This window comes from Numida meleagris, chromosome 5 (genome assembly GCF_002078875.1).
Source record: "Numida meleagris isolate 19003 breed g44 Domestic line chromosome 5, NumMel1.0, whole genome shotgun sequence".
NCBI classification, from domain to species: domain Eukaryota; kingdom Metazoa; phylum Chordata; class Aves; order Galliformes; family Numididae; genus Numida; species Numida meleagris.
This window is the reverse complement of record NC_034413.1, coordinates 38508764-38533417: the sequence shown is the minus strand read 5'-3', so window position 1 is coordinate 38533417 and position 24654 is coordinate 38508764. Positions and strand designations below refer to the sequence as shown.

At 42.1% G+C, this 24654-nt stretch overlaps 1 protein-coding gene across 1 annotated transcript; it reads right to left on the bottom strand.

The window, feature by feature from the left end:
• MYL1 (myosin light chain 1) lies at positions 481-23749 on the bottom strand. Its single transcript, XM_021397697.1, has 7 exons — positions 23624-23749; positions 13014-13041; positions 9468-9611; positions 7753-7926; positions 7210-7287; positions 6639-6691; positions 481-5860 (listed from the first exon to the last, which is right to left on the bottom strand). The coding sequence occupies exons 1-6, from the start codon at positions 23747-23749 to the stop codon at positions 6663-6665; spliced, it is 579 nt and encodes a 192-aa protein (XP_021253372.1). The 3' UTR covers positions 481-5860; positions 6639-6662.

Genomic DNA, 24654 nt, shown 5'->3' with positions numbered 1-24654 from the left:
GGGATCCACGGGCCCACGTCCCGAGAAAAGGGAAAAGGGGAAAAGGCCGGTCTTTCCTTGATGTATCCGAGGAGGAAGTAATACAGCCTGTCCGTAAAGAAACTACAAAGCAGCCATTGGATGCAGAAAAGAAGAATGAAAAGTCAAAGAAGAAAAAGAAATCAAAGGGGAAGGAGATGGCCCTGAGAGCAAAGAACAGCGGCAACAATCTGAGGAGAAACAAACTAATTTACTAAATAAAATATTGGAATGCAAAACAACACACTATAATACAATATAATTACAATTTAAGTTGATAAATCCAATACAGAGAGAGAGAATGTCCCAAAATCAAGGTAGGCCTTACTCTACTACCGACGATAAGACGGCTGGAGAGCGAGGTGCTGCCAAGATGAGAGACGGCGGAAAAAGGGATGAGGTCTCGTGATCTGCAAGTTTTTATACTGCGAGCTTTTATCTTTTCCCTCTGGCTGGAAAATGGTAACAGAGGAGCAAAGTGCCGTGGGGAATATAGTAGTCCTTCTCTTCCGAGAACCAGGTATATCCACTACATGATGTTATGATGTGGAATACCAATAACCGAAAATCATAAAACCATGACAGATGTGAACTGTACTGCCTAGCACTGGCCTGCTAGGTATGCTTAAGAGCTTGGAAACTGTTCAGACTCACGCCCTTTGTCATGATCTCTGGTGCAGAACAGAGCCACAGTGGTTGCCAGTCATACAACAGGAAAGCAAGGGAAAGAGTATAGCGAACAGTGCACCAAAGAGATGCTTCAGATGGCTGTAGAGAACATAAATGAGGAGCTACTATGAGGTGCTGCTTTTGTGACTGGCTTTCTCAAGGCTTTGTGTTCCTATCTGTCCCTTAACATGCTCCTTATTGCACAGTTTCACTCTAAAGACTGTGAAGAGGCTAAGCGAGGTTCAGCAAACGTTTGCAAGGTGTGGCAGGAGCTGAATTCCTTCAGAGTCGTGCTGCTGGTGCCGTTCCCCATGCCACTAAATGCCCTTCATGCAGGGAAGGACTGTACATTGTTAAACAGTGCACACAGACTTTGAAGACTAAGTAGAAATGAATTTGTCTTAGAGTGTAATTACAAACACCAATTATCATGACTGTTTCTTTTAATCAGTGTGAACAATACCTGTGTGATACTTTTCATGCTGCTGAGGAAATATGCGCGCTTATTTTTATTGCATTTTATCAGTCTTTCTTGTACATTTTGTAGCGCAAGTCTTTTTCAGAGGATTGGCAATAGCCTTTCTTTTACAACAGTTTGATTTAGGAGTGCTGTTACTCATCGTTACATTGGTGGAGAAATGAAATGTTTATGGACTAATCTATACCATCCTCCCAAACCATAGATTTTGGTAATGGAAAGTTCAGTTTAATGCTCTAATAAACTGTGGTCTGATGCATACTGTGCCAATTAATCTGGAAGGTAGATGTGAAAGTGAAATCTTACATTTTCAGCAACATATCAGTCTTCATTCTGAAACAAATGTACGTGCCTAGGTAGATGAAGTATTGCATTTTTCATCATAAAATAAATGAGAAATAATAGGTTACTAAGGAACAATTCAGTTTTCATTACACATTTTAGCCCTTCCTCGTATCCTTACAGACATCAGCCTCCCTGCTGTAAAAACAGTGGTTTGCCTTGACAGCAAGATACTGATCATATTCAATTTGAAGACAGAAATTAGATTGAAAATTTACTCAAGTATAACAATTGTTCTGGTAATAATAGTATGGAATACATTAAGAGGGGAGCTATGTGAAGAAGGGAAATACTGCAGTGTGGAAGCAGGCTTACATCACTGGAAGGATTATGTTAATGGACTTTCTTCAGAGAACAGTGTTCTATGTACTGTGGCTTCTTAATGCCTCAGTACTAAAGTAGAGAAGATGGATGTGAAAGCTGGGTTGGCTCAGTGATCTAAGTAGCCAAGTTTGCCTGCCAGAAAGAAGATAAATGCATTTGCTGAGCTTCATCTTATTGGGTTTTCCATCACAATGTATGCTGGAACTAGCAGATGTGTGAAAGACCCAGGTGACACTGTAGAGGAAACAACTGCATATATTGCTGTGATGTAAAAGTGTTGGAGATGTCTCCAGGTGGAGGGCAAGCCTTCAGCTGATTATATGAGTTGTCAGTGAGTATATATGCTGGCTCCTATAGTACTAGAGATTGTGGATGCCTTGTCCCTGGAGGTGTTCAAGAGCAGTTTGGATGGGGTCCTGGGCAACCTGGTCTAGTACCAAACCTGGAGGTTGGTGACCCTGCCTGTGGCAGGGGGGTTGGAACGTGATGGTCCTTGGGTCCCTTCCAACCCAAGCCATTCTATGATCTTGTGATATGATTCAGTGAGGGTAATTAATGCACCTTCCATACCTTTGTGCTGTAGTGAAGTGACACAACTGATTTCTTAGGCTGTAGATGAGAAGGAGAAATGTTTATTGTCTAGCAGCTCCTGAGAGGGAGAAAAGCAAGCCATACAGAGAGGGTTGTGAGAAGACATGTCTGGACAGCTTCTGATGTTCAAATTAGCTTGGGATGGTGGGTGGAGCACACTGTATACAACATTTAAGATCAGTAAATTATTCCTGACACATCAGGCACACCTTGAAAAACTTCCCTTCCTGCCCACTGAAGTCAGTGGCTCAAGGTTAGGAAAAGCATTACTGATGTCCTTATCATTAATGTTTAATTGCTTTGTGTAGGAGCCTGTTTAGATTTGGGAGACAGCAAAGCACCACAAGTAGCACAAAAACAGCTTCTTTTTTTTTCCCAGCCAAGGACCTGGTCCTTTGGTGAGCATACAGCCTGTAGGTAGGGGACAGTTAATGTTAAGCTCAGTGTCCACATTTCCTCAGTCGTTCTGTTCTGCCTTGGCTTTGTATGATGCGTGCTCCACAGTGCTAGTCGCTCTGCCTTGTGGTGCATACCAAGGACCAGTGTCTTGCACCTTGACTGTTCCTTGGGGGTTTAGCCCTGGTCCCAAGGAGTTAAACTCTCTGGCTTTGAAAGCATGTTCATTAACAATGTTCTATTTAAAATACAAAGCAAATGCAGTGATAACAAGAGGTGTCAGATGTCGGAGTCTGGAAATTACTTTTTCCATTCAGAGCCTGAGCAGATGCAAGGCAGCCTTCCCTGGCAGTTGGGTCTCTCTGGCCGCACTCTGCGGGTAGAGGAGGAGCTCAGCCACCATGCAGGGTGGTGGTCCTGCTTGTGCTGGACATGCTTTCCTCAGGGAGCAAGAAATACAAGGAAAAATTAAAAAGCCAAAAATATGCCTTTTTTGAGGAGCATCCCCCCTGGGTCAGAGCTCTGAGCAATGCAGAGGTTACTAGCATGGAGGCAGTGGGTTTAAACGAGTGAAACGTTTAAATGGTTTGAAGCAAAGTGGGTTACTCTGTTCACCTACAGACAAGGCACCTGAACATTTTATTAGAAATGTTTATGTGTTTCCGAGTTGTGCTTTCAGGTTGGGTATCTTTTGAAATGCATTTTATTGACGGAATTAAAACCTTCTCAGAGATAGGTCTGGATTTATTGTATCTCTGAATTAAAAAATTTCTTAAATCATTTCTATGCTTTCAAAAGAATACAAATTTCTGGTTGATGTCATTTTGGTTGAACAACAGCTTCTGGTTGAAGCTGTAATTTGTTGAAAGAGGCTAGTATTTAAGGAGTTGGTCTTTCGTTATAAGTGACTGAATTATTTAAGATGACTCACAAAATGTTGTCTTACCAGGATATGTTTTTTTTTTTTTAAACAGATATTTGTGTAAGTTGGGGATGGGCAGGTTTTTTAACTGCCAAAACTTTTGGGTGGCATAAAAATCCATTTCTTGTGCAGCTCAGTGAAATACATTAAAGTTCCATCAGCTTGTGGGAAATAAGTTTTTATCTGCTTTTTCAGGAAAAAAGAACTCTACATTACTCACACTCTAGAAAGATTAGGTAACGTCACTTCTATTGCTTATGAATTAGTGTTTAGAGAAATACTATCAAACTGGTTATGTCTCATAATGAGATGGCTTTAAACAAGAATATGAATGTGGGTTTTTAACCATGAGTGGTTTAAACCTGCCTATTTCTGCATAGAGAAGCTGTCCCATTCTCTTGATAGCATGGAATTGGACTCCAAGTACCTTACATGTTAACAAAAGCTGTGATTTTTTTAAATTTTTTTTTGAGAGAAATGATGGAAACATTGGTCTTTCAAGCTGTGTCCAACCCTGGGCTGGTTATGTGACTGCAGGTTGGTGTGGTGTGGCAAAGAAGTGTTGAAATGAGACTGATGGCATACATGGAGAAATGTTGTTTTGGTTTTTGTTTGTTTCCTTTCCCAGCAACTGAGATCCATGGTTTTCTTGGAAAGAGAAACCACATGGAGTATGTATGTGCAATGTGGTGAAAAACAGTAGGGTGTCTGCAGTCCTTTGAGAAACATCCTCCAGGTGGAGGCCCTATAAATAACTTGGTTCATGCATCTTGATTTTTCTTTTCCTTGCCTTTTTAGGACAAAGCTAAACAACTACCTCCCACTTTGCTTCTATCAAAGGCTTTTTTTCCCACTGTGCATGAAGCAAGCACCTGTAAACTAGCTGCTGGCATGTGTCTCTGGGAAGGGCATAGCTGTGAGACTTGCTTGGCTCTGTCTGCCAGTGTGCGAAGGGTTTAAGCAAGAGATTTTTGGGGGGAAGCCTTGCAAAAGAAGCAGCTGCTGCTTCACTGGCTGTGCTGTGGCTTATTCTCATGCCAGCTGCCCCTGGTGCACCTGTTCGTGCTTGAATTATGGAGCTGTTGTGCACTGTAACTTAATAAGGCTAAGTCAGATTTTAATAGAACAAACTGACCCTCAGAGGTCTAAAGCAGTTTTGCAAATGCTTAAGGAAAGGAGCAAGGAGCTACAATTAAGGACAGGGATGTGCAGGTGACAGTTCAGCCCTGGGAGCTGGTTGCTCGGCGGACATTGGGCTGCTCTCCACATGGCCCAGGGAATGACAGCCACAGCATTGGTTCCCCCCATGCGGAGCCTTTATGTGTGTCTAATATTCCTGATCACTTGTTCTAGTTGTCCATAAAACTCTAAATACAGCTGGTAGAGAGGATCCCTTCCCAATTGTGCTGTGGGCCTACTGTTGTAGCAATAAGGAGTCTTTGCCAGGAAGAGTGGCTCTGCATGGCTCTGTGAGGCAGGGTCACCATAGCTGCTTCTGGGTCTGTCTGCACTGGGGCAGGTGCTACCCTGGGAGCTGTTCTGATACCAGCTCCAGGTGGCCTTCTCCCAAAAGCATTTAAGTGCTGATGTGCCTGGCAGCTCCCTAACCACTCCTCCTCCCAGTCTCCCAGTAAAGCACTTATCATCCATATTAAGTAGTGACCTCTTGAAGATGTTTAAATAATTTTTTTCATAAAACTTTATTTTGTGAAGTACAACATACAGAAATAAATTAAGTGCTGAGTTCTTGTTTGAGTAGGTTTGAATAGGTTTAGAGAGGGGAAAAAAGACTTTATAGCCTCAAAGTGACAACAGGGATTTATTGATGCTTTATTTTTCCAAGGGTTTACATTCTTGCATGGGAAACAACATGGAAAGAGATGCTTGGGATGGATGGATGCTGGATGGTAGCAGTTTTTCCATCTAGCTCTCTTTGATGAAAGTTCAGTTTTTGGAAGTGACCCAGAGGCAATGCCTATGGATGCGCTGGTAAAAAGTAGAGGGTTTGGAGGCATATCGTTCAGTCCTATGCAGTTTCCATGTTGATGATGGCTGCCAGAGCAAGAATTTCACTCAGGCAGATCTTAGGTGCCGTCTGGTCTTTCCGAATTCAACTTGTTCTAGGAAAGAATGGGAGACTTGAACTTAAGATCACCTTTGGCTGAAGAAACAGTGTAAAATGACAAATCAAGCCCTTAATTTTGCTTTTGAGTTGTCAGTTTTGTACAGGAATTGGGATTGTCTCTCCCAACATAGCGTAAAAGCTCAAAGGAGCCTGTGTACTCATGGTATCTCATTATATCAATTGTATTGTTTCTTTTGTTGCTTCCCCCCCACACACACACACACCGCTTGTAGAAATACTGCTAAATGCGCAGGTACTTCTGAAGCCCTCTTTTGGCTGTTGACCATGACTGTTAGAATACTTTCTTCACATGACCACTTCATTTTGTTTGGAGAGCTGTTCTCAGTAGTTCACCGACTGTTCTTTCTACAATAATCTTTGAATTATCAGAATGTGTTGCTTGGATTTGTTTTTGATTCTGTGTCTCAAGCTGTCAATTTGTGTAGTGTAAGCTCTCTTTTTGTATGACAACAGAAACCTAGGATGATGTTTAAGCTCAAGTATTTTCATGTTCACAGGTAAACTGAGCATTTTTCATGATCTGGCTATTGGAAAAATCCATTAAATGCTGCCTGAGTTTCTGACCAGTTGTAGAGCTGGGAATAATACCCAGGACTCTGCTCTCCTGTGCTTTTTGCTCTTGGACAACAGTTTAATTTTATCATTGGTGAAATAGTGTCATGTTGATTTCATAACCTATGTCTGGCCATGGGCAAGCAAAAGCCTTTAAGCATAGCAAAGAGAAAAGGTTAAGCATGCAAATGAAAACGTACCATTTGTTATCTGGGGATGTCCACTTAGACAGACAGGATGTGCTTTACAAATGCTGTGGGAAAATACAGATGTGATAGTTAAAAGGAGCAGCAAATATTACTTCAGGAGACACCTTCAAAAGAAAGAGCTGTTCAGGGGCTGATGATGTTGAAAAGGCACACTTCTGATCAGATTTGACTCTGTAATGTGATAGAAAGTTTTAAGTGTTTAATACTATTCAAACTAAATTCTCTTCATGCTTGGGTGTGAGGAGACTAAATAAATGACAAATTGAATACTTTGCTCAAGAGTTAGCTGTGGGTTAGTTGACTTCCAATCATGGCAGCTGTTCTACAGAATGTCAGAGTCTGGAGACCCAGGGTTAACAACAGCGGCCTTCTCTGCTGCAGCTCAGTGTAGCCTTTCTCGTGGTGTGACTGCTGGCTAGGCACGTTGTTTTCATGTGTAAACCTTTCAACATAACTCAGCTATACCTTTGTCCAACCAATTTGCCAGAGAAGCTAAAAGCCAGCTGCAATGAAACTCAAGGAAGAAATGTAGGACAAGAAGGTGTCAACTACCCCCACGTACCCTCATAGTTGATGCAGCCGTTGGAGTCTTCCTGACCTTTCATCAGTTCGTCTACTTCCTCTTCTGTCATCTTCTCACCTGGAGAACGAGGGCAGCCTGGTTAATTCTCAAACACGCACACAACTGAGGCTGAATCCTGCAACTTTTCCAAATGCTTTCTTTGTTTTCTGGGGTAGTAACAAGAAGATCTATTGCTGAACAAAGATTTATTTTAACTTTCTTTAAAGGTTCTGCATGTGCGCATAGATAACAGGGTTATAGTCATTTCTAGAGTGAAGATCTGTGCAGCAAGTCCTCTATCTTTGTGTGCTTTAGGTCACTAAAGTTTACAGCCTTTTCTCTCTGTCCCTCAGTGGACCCTTTTAGTACCTGATTTGAGTTTAGACGTAATAAACCCTTTCTTTTGATCTTTCTATTGCTTTGTATCAGAGTCTTGCCTGGCAGCCTCCTACCTTGCTAAGCTGGTTAGAACATTCTTCCTCCCTCTCTCATGCCATCAAACAGCAGCTATTTTTTGTGTTCACAGAGGTGACAATCCCTTACCCAGCGTAGCCAGTACATGACGGAGTTCAGCCCCCATGACTGTGCCATTGCCTTCCTTGTCGAAAACACGCAGACCTTCAACAAAGTCTTCATAGGTACCCTGTTCCTTGTTGTTAGCAGCTGCTTGCAGCATGGGCAGGAACTCTTCAAAAGTAATTTTCTTGGCATTCATTTCTGGAAAGAAAGCATCAGTTGCAATGCTGCTAGACACTTGAATGTGTGTTCACCTGGGATATTCACTCTGAAATGTGGGAAAGCCTCCCACCTCACTTGCATGCCCCTTTTGCCACAGGATTTGGCTGTTTTTCTGTGGAATCTGGATTTTCTTATTGTGGGAGTTAGTTTTCAAATCCATCTGATTTTTCACATCCTTGCTCTACTCCACTTTTCTCATGGTTTTATAAACGTACATTTGTGTTGTATATTTCCTTCAGAAATGAAGCTTGCTGTATTAGTTGATCTTTGAAAAGATTTTGGCAGCAGGGGAGCTACAGAATACAGTAAAACAGAATTCTTAAACCCTAAGCAATAGGAAAAGGCAACAAGACTGAGATGCTGGGACTTCAAGCTTGGGCTTGTCAACATAATGTTACTGATGTTTTCAGGTTCTCTTGGATGTGATAGCAGTGACTTGGCGAAAGAATAAACAAATTAAAAATAGGATGCCCAGTGGAGGTGATATCTAAATTTGCTTTTCAGCATACTCAGTGTGGAGGTTTAAGGCCTCACAAGCTTAATGTATGTAGCCCCTTTGTTTTTATGAGCCAGAAGCCATGCTCTTCAGTGAGGCCTTCCCCAGATGGCAAGGCTGCCAAAAGGATCCTTTTTTTTTTTTCTTGCTTAAATCCTTTCAAGGAGCAGCTTTCATCTGGGCAAGGCTGGGATATAGTAGGTGGAAACATAAAAGATTTTTGAATAGAGAGTTGTTACAGAAACTATTTTACTATCCAGCTATATAAATACCCCGTTCAGTTATTGCTGTAGTCACTTCAAACAATGTCATGGTCTCAGATCAGTATTAGTCTTCTGCTTAGCACTTCCCAACGATGCTAATGCTTAACTCAGACTTATAAACTGTTCCTTAGAGCCTCTCTTGCCAGGCCTGAGGGTTTGGATATCATTTAGCCTATCCTAATATGTGACTGTTCGAGTGAAATCAGGGATGTCCTGGAGCTAAGTCCTTGTTAAAAGGGGATTATCACAATGTTTACCATTTCCTATCTCTACAGAGGAGGAAAGGATATAGAAAGTGACAGTTATTAAATGACCAGTAATAAATTGCCAATATGTGCTTTGCATGTCTAGGTTTGTAGCAGTTTTAAAAAGGCCACCCTATTCAGCTGAAATACACAGTTAGGTTTCTAGTCTTGGGGCATGACTCAGCTGATGCAAAGAACTGCTGCTAGAAATAGCCCCTTGCTGAGGAGTCTGGGTCACAAAGAGACTGCGAGCAGTAAGAAGTGCGTGCTGCTCTAAGATGACAACAAAGTGATCTCTACAGAGACTACTCCATCGCCTTGGGATACGGTTTTCCTTTTTCTGAGTACTGTACTTCCTGCTGCCCAAATCCTCTTCAAAAGAAACTGGTAAAATTTTACTTATTGCTGATTCCCTATTGGAGCAAGAAATCATCTCCCTCCTACTGGGAGTACTGATGTTTCCTAATTAGTTCCCCAGCTTGAAAAAGGGCCTGAGAGAAATAGCAGGCTTCTTACCCTCCTTGCTGGGGTTGCCCAGGATCTTGTTGATCTCAGCGTTTGTGGGGTTCTGTCCCAGTGCCCGAACGATGTCACCGACCTGGCTCAGGGTGATCTTGGCATCACCAGTCCTGTCAAAGAGGAGGAAAGCCTCCTTGAAGTCTGCAAGTGAAGAGCAATGGTTAGATTGAGGCAGGCAGCTACATTTTGACCAGTAGTATTTACAAAGCTGTGAGCCTGTTGTCTCCTGGTACTGTTCCAACGACTCCAGGGGAGTTAGCAGGGGAATCTTTGGCTTACAGTCCAAGAAAAACTCCTCCTCTCTGACATGTGTGTTTCACTATTTTTAAACTTTTATAACTACCTTTTGTAGCTTTCTTGACTCTAATAGCCACCAGTAGTTTTGTGATTGACCTTGTAGTTATTTCAAACACAGAGTAAAATTTAAAAAAACAGCCTTTACCATACAAGAACAGCTTTCTTTACATGACATAGCAGCAGAAGGTTACTGAATAATCCCTTGCACTCTATCTCACTCAAAGACTGTGACTCTTCTGCCAAAGTACCTAGCAGCACAAAACGTCTGCCTGCTTCAATGGGTTCTACCTGCAATTTTAGCATCTTGTCTATGCAGTACTAATGAGAAACTTGAAGGTAGAGTTAAAATGCTCCTACTTCTGCTTTGCCTTAAGGCTGCCCTACAATGACACTTCCACCTATGTTTATAATCACAGAATCATTAAGGTTGGAAAAGACCACTAAGAACATCTAGCTGAACCATCGACCCATCCCCATCGTGCCTGCTCAGTGCCACTTCTCCATGTTTTTTGAACCCTCCAGGGAACGTGACTCCACCACCTCCCTGGGCAGCCTGTTCCAAAGCCTGACCACTCTGAGAAGAAATTTTTCATAATATCTAACCTGAACCTCCTCTGGCACAACTTAAGGCCTCTCGTCCTATCACTAGTAATCTGGGAGAAGAGGCACACCCACACCTCACCACAACCTCCTTTCAGACAGTTGCAAGAGAGAATAAATCATTAAGAATCATGGAATAGAATCATAGGATAATTAATTCCCTCTTTTGTCTGCCAGTTGCAGTCTGTGCCCACTTCTTACAGATGTGTGAATGTCTAGGCAACGCTTGTGTGGTTCCTTATTATGGTGCATTCCCAGTGTGTACAACTCTGAGACTTGTTTCTTTCAGTGATGCCAGTTATTGACATTCCTTTATTTTCCCCTTGCTGCTGACCAAGGACTTTGGTGCACTGACGTTTCTCTTATAAAGTCAGTGCAGGCAGTTGCCTACCACATTGTCTGCCTGCAAAGCTCTGTGTTAATCATCTTAAAAATCTTCAAGCTTTTTAGACTGCTGTTGCAATAAACAGATCTTTTTAAAAAAAAATAGCCTTATAGCCTTTGGCTTTTTGTTATCTCTGAACCTCATATGTCCAGAGCATCTTCGTCTGTGCTGTTATCTCTTTTGAACTGCAATGCCTGATGGTGTGTTTTGACTCCAAGTGAGCCAAGTGCATGCCCTTCCCTTGGCTGTAATGCTCTCCCAGCAGCTAGAGAGGGCTTTGTCTCACTGTGTGTGTAGGTGGAATGTCCTTTGTGCCTCAGTGCAGATTTAGGAGTAACAAACCACATCGAATCATGTCCTATTTCATCTTGTGCTAGGGACATATGACACAGAGGTACTTAGGCTCTTGCTTTAGCCGTCCATAAACCACGTTACTGGAGGAGTTTCTGGCATCCAGAAAAACTGCTGATACGGGATGTACAACCTGCTAGGCTGTAATCTAATACATCTGAAACTAATCTTCTTACTGTTTGATGTGTGAGACCTATAACCCTTTACTACTAGTCCTCTCCCCTTATAGCTTTTATTGCAGACTATGAAATCAAGGCCTTCTGGACCTGTGTGGAGCTTCCCCTTACAATATACCAGCTTCATATCAGCTTCTGCTCTAGCAACTGAGGTCAGTAGAGCTGTGCTGATTTATTCCATATGATCAGATCTTGCATCTGGTACATTCATGGCATTTAGCCAGAGTGAGATTTAAAACAATGCCAGCTTGTTATTAGAAAAACCAGAGTTTTCCTATTTTGTAAATCCCATGAAGTTTTATGTTAGTTGGGCTCTGAACACAGCTCCCTAGCTCAGAGAAATTTTTTTTTGTCGTAGGCATGAGCATCACTGCAATATCTTTTGATTACTTTTTTTTTTATAGCTAGTCCTAGTTTATACCTCTGCTGGAATAAGCAAGTCTAAAATCCCTCTGTAAGGAGGGCAATAACCAGTTGCTTGTGTGGACGGAAATAGCAACTGAGGGTGGGATGGCTCTGTTCCGAGGAAATTCTCCTTCTCTCAAGTGGACTTTAATTACTCCTCTGTTTGCCTTTGTCATCAAGCAAGATAGCAGCTGGATGATCTGAACTATGGAAGGAAGCTGAAAAAATCTTTTGTCTTGTTACATGTGCCAGTTTTGAATTGATGACATTTCTCTTTAAACCCCCTACACTTGTGTAAAAGTTTTAAAATTGCAAAGCAAGGAGGAGTCCTGGTCACAAAGGAAAACATTTTGAGTGTTTGGATGTCAGGAAGAAGAATGGTTCCAGCCCTGCATACTGCACAGTACCTCTCCCTGTCGATTCTGATGGTGTAAGCCAGAACAGGCTGATATTTGGAAGTTTAGAGCTCTTTTAACACCTGCTTCGAGTTGTTCCTCATCCTTTGGATTCCTAGTAAATTCTTGTGTATTCCATTCTAAATAAGTTCTTCACAGTGAGAAGGCTACTGTACTTGCTACTGCATTTTTGACAGGTTTTAAAGTCTACATTATTTAATGTAATCCAAATGCTTCTTTGAAGGTAATTAAAACACTGCTGTTTAGGTTTCTAGGGCTTCAGTGGAGGTGAATTTGCAACTGTGCAAGATGCTTGAGGACTGTAGCACATTCAGATTAATTACATTTTGCGACAGTTTACGTGAGTCGGTTATTTGCCAACCATTTCCATGCTTCATTACTGTACTTAAAATAAAAAAGCCTCTCTGCCCCCTCTTCCATAGCATCTTCTAGCAAAAGTGACATGTGAGCCTTTGGCAAAATGTTTTCTGTTCATATAAGCACACAGCTAAATTAATCTTTCAACTCACTCCCTCTTTTTTTTTTTTTTTTTTTGTCTTCAACTGCCTGTTTCCCCTATAGCTTTAAGAAAATGATAAAACAATCCATTTCCAGCATGCTTTTGAGGAGCCAACCCAGCTGAAAGATGTTCTGCAGGTAGAGCTGGTTGCACTGTTGTATTTCCCCTTCACATCAGGCCATGTACTTCTCAACTTAGGTGGCACGTAAGTGCCCAGATAAATTACGTGTACATCTGAGGCCACGTTGTTGTTCAGTTTAAGTCAGCACAGCAACTCTGAAGTCGAGAGTGTTGTGAATTATACCAGGTGAATGAAGTCCTAGCTTATCTTTTGGTAGAGGTTAAACTTTCAAGACTGTAGCTCCTCTCTGAACTCACATACATGTAATACACACTGGCTGTCTTGCAACTTACCATCCTGCTGCTCCTTGGAGAACTCGATCTGTTGGAAGGAAATCAATCACAAAAAATAGCTTAGGAAGGGGGGGCTGGGGGAGAACCTGCTTGTTTTCTAAAGCATCCAGCTCAATCCATGAGTCTCTTCCAAAACAGCAAAAAATGTGGCCTGTCAGATGCACAGAAGTGATGCAGATGGCAAAAGAGCTCTTAAGACCAGTGAACACTTAGCTTTCAGCAGTCATTACGTTCCCCCCTCCTGCCCCCTGTTAGTTTAGTTTTTGCTTCACTTACCATTGATTTGGTCAGGTGTGAAGGACTGCAGTTGAGAAGAGAGAGAAAGGAAAAAAAGGAGAAGTAGTACTGCTGAAAATGCACTGAGAGAAAGCAAATAGCACAAGGTAGCTGAGTGTTCTCTTATCTGTCTTGCCTAATGTAATTAGGCCACAGAAACCTAAACTAGCAACCTGCCTTGTAAAAAATGCATCCCCAGCCCTGTTTTTAAGGTTCTTGTAAAAATCTGCATCCCTGGGAACACCAAGGTTGTAGCCAGAAGCAATAACAATCTAAAGTTTCTTAACTAACAAATAAGTTATTTATGTACCACTAGGTCACTTACTACTTTAGTATAGGCTCACTTAAGTACAACCATTTGAAGTAGTATTTATAACAAGCAGCTCTTTTTTTTAACATAGAAAATAAACCATGCCTTTCAAGCTTGTGTTTAAGTTACCTTTTGACAGTACATTGTTTCATAAAACATTAAGCTATGATACTTTCATGTATTAAAAATATTGCAGAGGAAAATCAAGCAAACCTAAACTGTCAGCTTCTGGCCTGTTCTCCCCCCAGAACTAATTTGAGCAAGAAGCTGAATATACTCATGTAAAATACACTGGCTTGCTGCTAACGATTAGCTTTGCAGTGGACCCACCATGATTGAGAGTTGGAAAAGTAGAGCGGCAGACGGGCCGGAGGGATTAGCTGAGAGGTCTCTGAGAGTGGTCCTGCTTTTCTGGCCTTTCTTCCCCTTATTTATCTGGCAGCGCTGACGGCATTGCCTGGATTAGGTGTCAGAAGGAAGCTGCCCCTCCCCTCGGTGAGTTCTTTAGCTTTCTTAGGGCAAAGTGACAGGAGGCACTGTGCTTTGATGGACATCTTAGGACTGCTATTTTTAGGAGGTTGGAGAGGGGCAGGGAGTAGCAAGCAGCAAGTTTGGATCATGTCAGCACTTTCTGGGTCTGGACCATCAAGAGGAGATATTCCTTGTCCAGGCCTACCAAGATAGGAAAGGCTCCTATTTCTCCAATAAGCTATAAAGTCAGCAATCAAGGAGCGCTGAGGGCAAGAGGTGCTGTGTATTTGCCCAGCTGGCTTGTTTTACACGTGGCTTGCAAATTGTGTTAGGTGCAGCTGGATAACATGCTTTGGGTTTGTTTCAAAGCCCATGAAATCACTAGTACTCCTTGTCCCTTTGCTGGCTTTTCTCGAGCCCTTATTTGGATGATATAGTGGTCCGCATTAGACGGGTGGTGCTACTTGTCTCTTTGGTACAATCCAGTTGTTGGAACTGAGCAGAAGGTTCACCTGCTTGTTGAGGTGGTGTCCAACTGAAGGTCTTCCACTGCACTGGTCATGTTTTCCAAATTTTGTAGGATTCTGAGGGCAAATATACGTACACGTCTTGGACACAGCTATATTGCTAGGTTTGCAGCTGATTAGGAGGTGTTCTTTGCAGGGTGGCAAGGAATTTAGGATGCCCTCCTTCTAGTGCTTGGGTTAGGACCCTAGCATGCCAACTTCAGAGCTTGCTGGTGTGATGAGAGGAGGAGCTGCTGGGGTCAGAATTGGAGGCGTTTTTATGGTGCAGGTATGTGGAAGAAGCTGTGATTGAAGCAAGGATGCCCATCAAACTTTGTATGCTGGAAAGGGGACTAGTCATGGTGGGAAAAGACAGCAGTGGCTTTTTGGGCTGCAGAGTGGTCCTGGTGGAACTATAAGTGGGGAGTTTCAGGATAAGCTGGAGGAGGGAGACTGTACAGTTTCTTCAGTAGCGAAGATCTATTGCTATAGTGCAACACTTTCCAAGCCTGGCTCACATCTCCGAACTGATGTAATGAAAGGTAAAAGAATAAGGAAAACTGCTCCAAACTTTGCTTCTTCTCTGTCACTCCAACTGGGGTAAGGAGGTTCATGGAGCTGGAATGGGAAAGCTGCATAAAGCAAGAGACTCCATTCTTATAAACAGGTCCTCACTGATGTCTTTTTTTTTTTTTTTTCCTTTGTTGTGCACTTGCCACTCCTCTTTTTCTAATGATAAAATGTGATTGGTGAGAAACTTTCTCCTGTAGTTCATTTAGTTAACCTGGAGATAAGCTTAACTGTTCTGGCTATTCTCAGAATGAAAAGGAAATAATCAAATCCAACCAGACTTAATATTTTTTTAAAGACTGAACAATCAAAATGGGTCAAAATAATCAGTGCTATTTGAAACTTTAGCCTCCTACCTCTCCTATTAAAATCTAAAGATTCAACTGCAAATAATTTTCTGAGCTGGTCATTTTAGTTTGAAAACGTTTTCTCTGAACAGATCATTTGCATTTTGGGAGAATACCTGGAAAATACACTGAGCCTGAAAAATGCTCTGCTGCCAGTTCTTCACTTTTGCTTGTTCTGCTACTTGTAATCTATTATCATGTGGGAACAGGGACATATTCAGGACAGGGCCCAGCCATAGGGTTACACAGAAAAGGGATTTGATGTTTTTGTCTGAATTAGCCCACATTGGCTTAGCACAGTTCAGATCTCCTAATTAATACTGGCTGGGGCAGGAGCACAGGCAGTGAGAAAGCTAATATAGACCTTGGCCATCAGTCCCAATGCATTAATAGGGGAGCTTTCTAAAGACTTTGGCAGAGCTGAAATGCTGCCTGGGTCAAAGTAGTGTGTTGCCTTTTGTGGAATTTTCCTCCTGCCCTCAGCCTCTCACTCCTCAGTGCTGGCAAATGGAAAATGTTTCCCTGGAAACACAATTAAATTTTTGTTCAAGGAAAATTAATTTTCCTGAATGTCTTCTTGATTCCATATCAAGTTTATTACTGGCTGCAACAAAACCCATTCTAAAAGATTTTAAATGACAACTGGAAAATAATTGGGTACGTTTGTCTTAAACAGAGAAAACTGATACCTGGATTAGCCAACCACCTGGCTTGAATGGACTATCAAGTAAGTATAAATTGAGAGGGTTATCCATATAAGCAGGCAGAAATCTTGACTGTATGAGGCTTTGGCTCAGGTTTTACAAGAGGAAATACTTATGCACCATATCAACTCTTCATTTTGTCACTGATTCTTGAATAAAAATGCCCTTGGCATTGTTTCACTGGAGAGAAATTTTCTAGCATGGGCACACTGTGTGCATTTGAATTAAGAATCACCCCACTCTAAGCCTACAGGGTTTGTTGGGGGCTTAGAATACTTCTTGCTTTAAATGTGATGTGTCTCAGGGCCTTAGGAAGATGGTGACATTTCAGGGAGTTTAGTTTGGTGTGAGTATTTTGTTGTTTAAAAAAAACCAAAAAACTAACACAAATGCCATCCCCCAAAACCTCCAGCAAAAATGATGAAGGAACTGCAACATACGGAAAGATCAGTAGGAGCTGGACTTCTCTAACTTGGCTTAGCCCTTACTTATGGACGAGGTTATTATGCAGGAGGAGGATAGCTATACCATGGAAAAGTGCTGCTTTTCTCTGTTTTGTATTGCATTCTTTTTAGGTTGAGGCATTTCTCTATATAGTTTGTGACTATCTTCTATTCTTCTAATTGCTAATGGGACATGTTTTGACCAGATCCCAGTTACACAGAGTGGGGTGGACAGGGTTGTGTGCAATTCTTTGTCACCAGATATACAGAAGACCCAATCCACACAAACGTGAGTGCTGTGCCCCCCTTGTTTGGACTGGAGGGCACTGTAAGTACGGCCATGCTGAGGGACAGTCACTTTGTGCTTTTAGCAAGCATCTGGGCAGGGTGAAAAACCCCAGGGAAGGGTGCTGCTTGGAGTTAAAGCTGCTCCACCTGCTTGCTACTCTTTGGCTGAGTTACAGAGAAGACAATAGAGAGCCACCAGGTAATTCGTGGTACTGTTTCTGTAGAAGGGATTGAGAACTTATTAGATGTCTATAAAAATCAGAGAGGGAAAGATCAGAGAGTCACTGAGGATTCTTGCTGTATATTTAGCTGTTCATACAGATCTCGAGGGATTTCTTTTATTTCTGGGTGGTTGTACCCATAGCAGTTCATATGGTGTCTGCTCGCTGCTATTGCCTGCTCCTTGATTAATACAGCTGCACATATTTTCTAGCAGACATGATTGAGTGCAGGATTACACAGCTCTTCAACCCTTCCATAAAGCAGGCTGCTGACTCTCACCCTGGTTCAGTAGCTGGTGCGATCGATGACGCAGATCTCAGAGGCCGTTTCTCATTTAAGTAAAAATCAGCAGCCTGCTGGATTTAGCCTCATATCTTCCACAGGACAAAGAATCACTAAGAGCGGGTGAGCTCTTGAGAAAGAGCTCTTCTTTTGAGAATGAAACTGCCAAGAAATATAACAGGAGAAAGAATAAATATGAACACTGCTAATATATGGAAGAGAAATGTGAGATGCCGTGAGGTTTGGAAGAATAGTTCTAAATCTTTTAGCTTAATGGATTTTATAGTGATACATTTTTTTTTCCTCTGAGCACTCTTTTTAAATTTGTGCCTTGCTTACATTAAAGTTTGCAACTTTACAGTTAGGCTAAAACTTTTCGATGAACCTCGGCAATTAATTAAATGTGTCCTCCTGAAATGCCTGGGTGTGAAATGTGTCATGGCTGCTGATCACAGCATTTTGCACAGGCTTTATTGGCTTCACAGGGGGAAGGACAGTCAGCTGTGCTCACTTGTTAGTGCGTCTCTTTTCTAATTGCATTTAGTTTTGCGTGAATGTGTGTGATTGAGGGGATGTGTGAGGAGGAAATGCGAGGCTCTGGAGCTCTGCGCTGCTCTCCAAGGGATGCCTTGTTTTAACGTGCCTCCCAGTGGCAGCGGTAGAGTATTAACATTATTTAAGCTATTGCTACGTGACATTTAAGTGCTATGCAGTGAAGTAGCCAGCTGAAAACATTTTTTGGCAATGTGTGTGAGATGTAATAAAGCCTCAAGGAACCGGAGGCAAATTTCCATCTTGGCTGTTTCATATCTCCTTACAGTCAGCTTCTTTCTTTACGTGTCATGGGCTAAATTAGTCACCTTCTTCTTACCTTATGTAAGATAAACTCAAATATCTTGTTGCTATCAGTAATGATCGCTCTGTGTGTGAAGGAGTTGTAAACTGTGCTAGAAGTACTGTTAGGTTGTTTCAATTTATCTGTTGGTGGGAGAAAGCCTCTACCATGCAACTGTTGCACTTGAAATCTCTAGGTGAGCTTTTTGGATTTTGCTTTCTGTCATTTGCTCTGAACTCTGTTGTTTCTACCAAATTTTGGCACTCTCCAGACCCTCCAAAGGTTATCTTAAGTGCCACCAAAGCAATGCTGCCAAAGCTCTGAATTGCTAAGAATGGATCTTGTTTAAAATAAAAAAAAAAAAAGAGAAACCATTACTTTTCCATTTTTCAGGTTAGCAGACAGTGTCTCCTAAGCACATGGACAAATTATATTTCTGAGGGACTCCTTGCTTAACAGCACTTCAGGAAGCTGGTCTGGATGCTGAGGGAGGTACTTTCACATCTCTTAAGGTGAAGTCTTATTGCTGTTCATCTTCCTACCTGAAGGGCACTTAAGACCAGTGACCTTGTCTAGTAGGTATGTCTATCCTGAAGAATCTGGAGTGTCGCTGGTGTTGGGTCAGGCATAACCTGAAGGCCTGAGCCAAAAATTTCAGCCAAGAACCTGCCAGTTTCCAAGAAAGCCCTTAATGCAATGAGCAAAGCTACTGTTAACCTTCCTGTTCTCATTCTGCCACTTCACAAGGAGTTCATCTGCAGTGCAATTGCTCTCTGAGTACTTCAGCTGACATTTGCAGCCCTGCTTGCCCTCCAGCCCAGCAGCTTTCTGTCAGTGCATTTAGTGAGTTTACCTCTCTGGTTATATCCAATGCAGTGCATGTTCAGAGATGACCTCCTTGAGTATTGAACATATTAAGAATTAAGAACATTTGGAGAAACATTTTTTGCAGTCTTAAGAGCTCTGTATTTAAAAACAAAATGATCACACAGGCTTGCTTCCATTCAGCAGGCTTTGTCATGCATCACACAGTTACACAAGGCCTTAGCAAATATCTATTAGTTGATAATTATGAACTACTTTCCCCCAAAGATGTAAGTAGTGTATCTGCAATAGGGTACAGCATAATCAGTCTCCTGTTCTGGGTTTTCAGTCTTGAAAACACCACTGTGCGGAGCCTCATGTACCAAATGAGCATCGCTTACACCATAGGTACTTGGAAAGGCACTCAGTTGTACTCTTTAAGTAAAGGACCTGGTGTGACACTGGATCAGACTGCTACGCATTTAGATCACTACAGAGTGAAAGCACTGAGCTCAGCATCTCCAGATCCCAAAGCCTTGTGCTCAGTGCTACAAGGGTGGTCTTAGTCCAAAGAAGGGGTGTATGTTCTGGGAAGGGCCCTTCAAATTTCCAGTAAAAAACAAACAAACAAAAAAAACCAGTGCACTCTTAATGTTGGTGGTAAGGACAAAGTTAAACACAAGGAAACACTATCTACCTACTTCTGGTTTGAACAGTTTGAAGCTTAGCCATTTATCAATGCTTTTCTTGCAAAGCCAAATACCTGAGAAATTCTCATCATAAATGTCTCATAGTAGTGGTGTTTGTCAGTTCAGTGCTTCTCACTGAGGCAGGCACATGAAAAGAAAGTTGACAAAACAGATGAGCTAACTTTTGGGGGAATGTCCTTCCTACAGTTTTAAGTACAAAAATCCAGGAGTCTCTTAAAAAAATGACTCAAATGGTTATTTATTCTTTTAATTATGGTTGGTTCCTGTTGAACTCCAGGTCATAATATTCCAGTGTGTCCACCACCCTGTTCTTCTCCTGTCAGTGATTTAATTCTTGACCTTTGTACTTGACATTAAAGTCCTAGGACACACTAGTGGAAAAGGGGAAAATATAAATTTATATTTGAAAGGTTTATGCAAAGCAAATTCTGAGTTGTTATTTCTTGAGTAGGGAAAAAAAGGGCTTTAATCTTTCATGTCAAAACAAATTCCTCCTGTTTCTAGTCCTTACCTTGATTCCCTTTCTGTCCTGGTCGCATTGTAACCTAAGGTGAGCTGAGGAAGGGCTGAGTTCAGAGACGTGAGTCTTTAGCAGTCTGATATTCCTGTTACTCAGGGTTTCAGTCAATAGATGGTGCTCAAAAATAGAAAATCTCACACTAGATGCAAGTATGTCACCAAGTGATTTGCTTTAATTGGGTTAATTTAGAGTGTCTGTGGAAAGAACGGTCAATAGTAACAAGAGAAGATGGAAGGTCCATTACCACTTCTGAGGATGCTGGGTGATTTTGGGTGCCTGTTTTTGCAAGAACCCAGCTTAAGACTTCTTAAGCTTGGCTTATAAAGGGTGCATTGCACGAGGCTCAAAACCAGACTCCATGAAGAATGACCAAGCAAGGCATCTGAGGGGAGGAAAAGAAATGACCAGCAATATTGGGAACCCTCTTTCTTGTTTGTTTTGGAGAACATTATGATTTCTGATACTCATTGAAAATGGACTGCACCACTGGATTTGGCTTATTTGGCTGATGTAGACCCTAATTAGGCAGCTCTACCCTTAACCACTCCAGCTGTAATTGATACAGAGAGCTTAGATGTACTTTTATAAAAACTAAGGAAGCCTTTCTGTGTGTCTGCTGGCTTGGTGACTGGCCCCACAACTCGGCAATCCCAGGAGTCCCTTGTTAGCAGCAAGCTACAAGTTGACTGATAATTCCCCTGATAAACATAGTGGAGCCCATTTGATACTCTTATTGAAGGTGCTGGAGGCTTTGACTCCACACTTGGTAAATCAGCACAAGAGCTGCAGGACAGGGTGCTGATCAGAAGAGAGTCCTGGTAAGAAGCTAAAGTTTAGGTTCTCTCTGGCTCTGAAGTTTTGCTGGAAATGGCTGTGCCTTTTCCTTTGCTGGTTGAATGGAAAGATTCAGGATTCATTAATGATAAAAGAAGGGATTGGGCTAAAACTCAGAAAATGTGTATTTCTGTACCCAACTCTACCACATACATCTCCTGGTCAAATTGCTTAGAAGAGGAGACTATTCCCCCCTAATTTTCTGAGGTCTCAGTGGGTGAAAATGGGTAAGCCAGGATGGCTGGCTGGCACTTCAGGAGGTTGTCCAGTTCCTGCTCCAAGACACCAGGCCAAAGGCACTGTGGTTGCTCCTGTTGTGTGCTCAAAGAGCCGGCCCTGAAGCTGCCGTGGTCCGCCTGGGCAACCCTGGACTGCCATAGAGGTTCAGGTGTGAGGAATAGGCTTGGGACTGAAGGGACCTGTCATCCTTACAGGCAGTGTGGGCTTTGGCATCACCTTGTGGTGACTGCTGTGCAATTGGGTGGGCTCCTTGTTGCTGGGGTGCTCTGTCTGACTATATAGCACCTCTGAGGCTTCCTGGCCCTTACCTGGTAAGGCCGTGATGGGGAAGAGGCTGTCCCATCCACATTGCAGGGCAGACCTGCGTCCTCTGTCTTGCTGCTCATAGGTTTACTCATTTGCAAATAGGAATACTAATGCTTATGTGCTCCCACTAGTGTTAAGAAAATAGTTTTGTCTTGCTAGCCCAGGTTTTCCCACACTTCAAAGCGGAAGAACGTTGTCTGATCTTTCAGAAGAAAGAATTTAAGAAGGCTGTCTTTTATCAGATCCAGTATGACAAAACCTAGTGTGTTCTCTTTTTGCTATTGGTGTATATCTCTCGCTGTAAAGGAGAGCTGTCTGTGCAAAAGAGTGCATTGGATTGCCTTAGACTGCAGCCTGCCATTTTTTTATCTGGTAATATACTATTAAGTCTATTTATGTAAAGATAGATGAGCTGGGATCACTGAAGTTGAAAATTCTATTTTCTCCTAATGAACTGGACATAGAGTGCTATCAAATCATATTACATTATTTCATAGGCAATCTAGCTTGTGTTCCCCTTCATCTCTGAGATAAACAAAATGTGAAGTCTAATCTAATTTTCAGATGGTATTCTCAAAAACAGTGGGCTTTTGTGTAGCTTTTACTAAGATTGTTTTAAATATTTCAGTATTTCTTTTTCTCCCCTCTTGCTCTTGTTTGGCTTTGCCAGTGAGTTCAGCTTCAGTCTTATGAGAATCTTGCCGTTCCAGCAAAATACTGGCTACCAGTGGTGAAAATCAAAGACAACTTCAAGAATTTTACTAAGTGGGTCATAATCCTGGGACTATATTGATAACAGACTGCATGTATTAAGATACCTTAAACAGAATTCATCATGAGATTTAAATGAGTAGGTCCTATTAGGAGTCCTTGTACTCCTTCTTTTCTTCATAGTAGGCATGATTCCTTATGTAGAATTCAGTAAATTGGTCCCAGGACCAATCAGCTTGTCAGGTAGGTGGAGAATAACTATTTTTAGTCATGCCCAGAGAAATAGATCTGTCCCTTCATCTCTTTAACTGCTTAACCTCCCCCTGCTCTTTCCTAAATAGAGATTTTCCTTTGAGGAGCACTTGGGGAATTCTTTTCAGAGGGTTAAGGCAACGATTGGTGATGCTGGATGGCATGCAAAGTCTAAATTTGCTATAAGTTCCGATGGACATGCAGTCAGAGGGAATCCTCTGGAAGCTCTTTTCCTCTTCCTTACTTTCAATTTGCAGCAAATACGAAAAGGTGAGAGGAAATAACTTGAAATACTTCCATTCATGGCTTTCTAGCTCATGCTGTCTTTCAATGTTCATTGTACAGAGAAAATGAAAATAGGTGAATTTGCCAAATCTTTTTCATCTTTGCTCCTTTTAAAGATAAGCAATGCTGATCTCAAAACACATGCCCAAAGGGTCACTGAGTGGTTGCAAAAATTTGGGGAGAACTTTGAGGGGAAATTGCAAAATAACGTCTGTTTTTTAGTACCATGCTGTGGGAAAACATTTCATTCCAAGTTTCAGTAACCTTTTCCAGTCCTCATGCACCTACTTCAGGGTTTGGGGGATTAATTTTTGTGGGTTCTGTTTGGGCTGGTGTTTTGTTTTTGTTTTTTTTTTGTGGAACTTCTAAATTCAGCTTTACTAAGCAAGTCAGACTGATACTGATTTGGTAAGAAGTTCTGAGGGTGACCCTCCGCAGTATGCTTGAAGTCACCAAGTTCCACTCTTCTGTTAAATCATGCGCCATGCCTCACACCCCTCCAAGCTACTAAAACAACAAAAGCTCAGCAGGTCAAGAAATCCACTGCCCAAGGATTACTTATTTATTTCACTGCAGTCCCCAAACAGGAACCAAACACACGCAACACTTCACTGCAGGTTTCAATAAGAACTTTGCTATCTTTCCCTTTTTGGGAGTGTTTGTGGTCAGAGATCAGCAAGCGTTCATTCATTACCTTGATGCTCTTGAGATCAATTGCTGGTTCTTTGGGTTTAGCGGGCGCTGGTGCAGGTGCTGGTGCAGGTGCAGGTGCTGGTGCTGCTGCTGCTGCTGGTTTCTTAACGTCCTTCTTAGGTGCCATTTTGTGTTGCTTAAACTTGAGAGTAAAAGTGCCCCCCAAAAAAACCTTAAGACCCCCCTAAAAGTGATTCCTGGGAGAGAAGCAGCGGTCAGAATGAGCTACAGCCTGTGCCCTGGAGGTGGACCCAGTGTGCTAAACTCTATAAGGGCATATATATATTTCACTTAGTGCCTTGTACAATCCTGACACATGCAGCTGGATTGGACAGTCCCTAATCGAGGGGGGTGTCATTCCAGCTCGGGCTATAAATGGAATATAAGAGTTCAGGGCTTCAGAAGATCAAGGGACTTCAGAGGCTTTTTTCGCCCCTCTTTAACAACCCCAGCCACCTCCTCTGCTTTTTTTTTTTTTTTTTTTTTCTTAACTGTGTGAAAAGTTGATGGGAAATGTGACAAATCCAGTTTCAGATCTGCTGTTGACATTTGAGCATGGATTGAACAGTTCTTTTTTCTCATCAGAATTTCAACTCTGCTGAAGTAATAAATCGTCTTTCCTGCCCTCCCCTTCTGCCCCATGCCTGCGTAGTGCTCCAGGAGGGTTTGGTTTCAAGCAGGCATTTTGACTTTCATGGCTGGGAAGATCATCAATTTCCAACCTTGTTTGCCTCTCTCCCCAGAGTCCCACACTCCTCTGCTTCCTTCATTTACAAGGAAGTGTTGATCAAGCAAAGGCTCTGGGTGTTTAAAAATAAAGCAGACAAATAAGGAAAACACTGCAGTACCTTCAGCCAAGGCACCTCTCCAGACCCTGAGCGTTTCTCAGCTGCTCTGATGATTCCTTTCTATCATGCTAAGACACTGTTCAAATTTTTCCTTTGATCTTTTTTTCTCTCCTTTGCATAAGCTGAGCTCCTGATGACTGGAGATCAGCTGGATGATGTTTTCCCCCACAGAAGGTTTCCTCAT

Bases quoted from the DNA above. Each gene is read 5' to 3' on its own strand.
- MYL1 (XM_021397697.1), bottom strand. From the start codon at position 23,749: ATGGCACCTAAGAAGGACGTTAAGAAACCAGCAGCAGCAGCAGCACCA. The intron at 7,288-7,752 runs GTAAGGGATTGT...CTCGTTCTCCAG, and splicing joins TCATGTACTGGCTACGCTGG to GTGAGAAGATGACAGAAGAG. The intron at 6,692-7,209 runs GTACGTGGGGGT...ATTTTCCCACAG, and splicing joins CGGCTGCATCAACTATGAGG to CATTTGTAAAGCACATCCTG.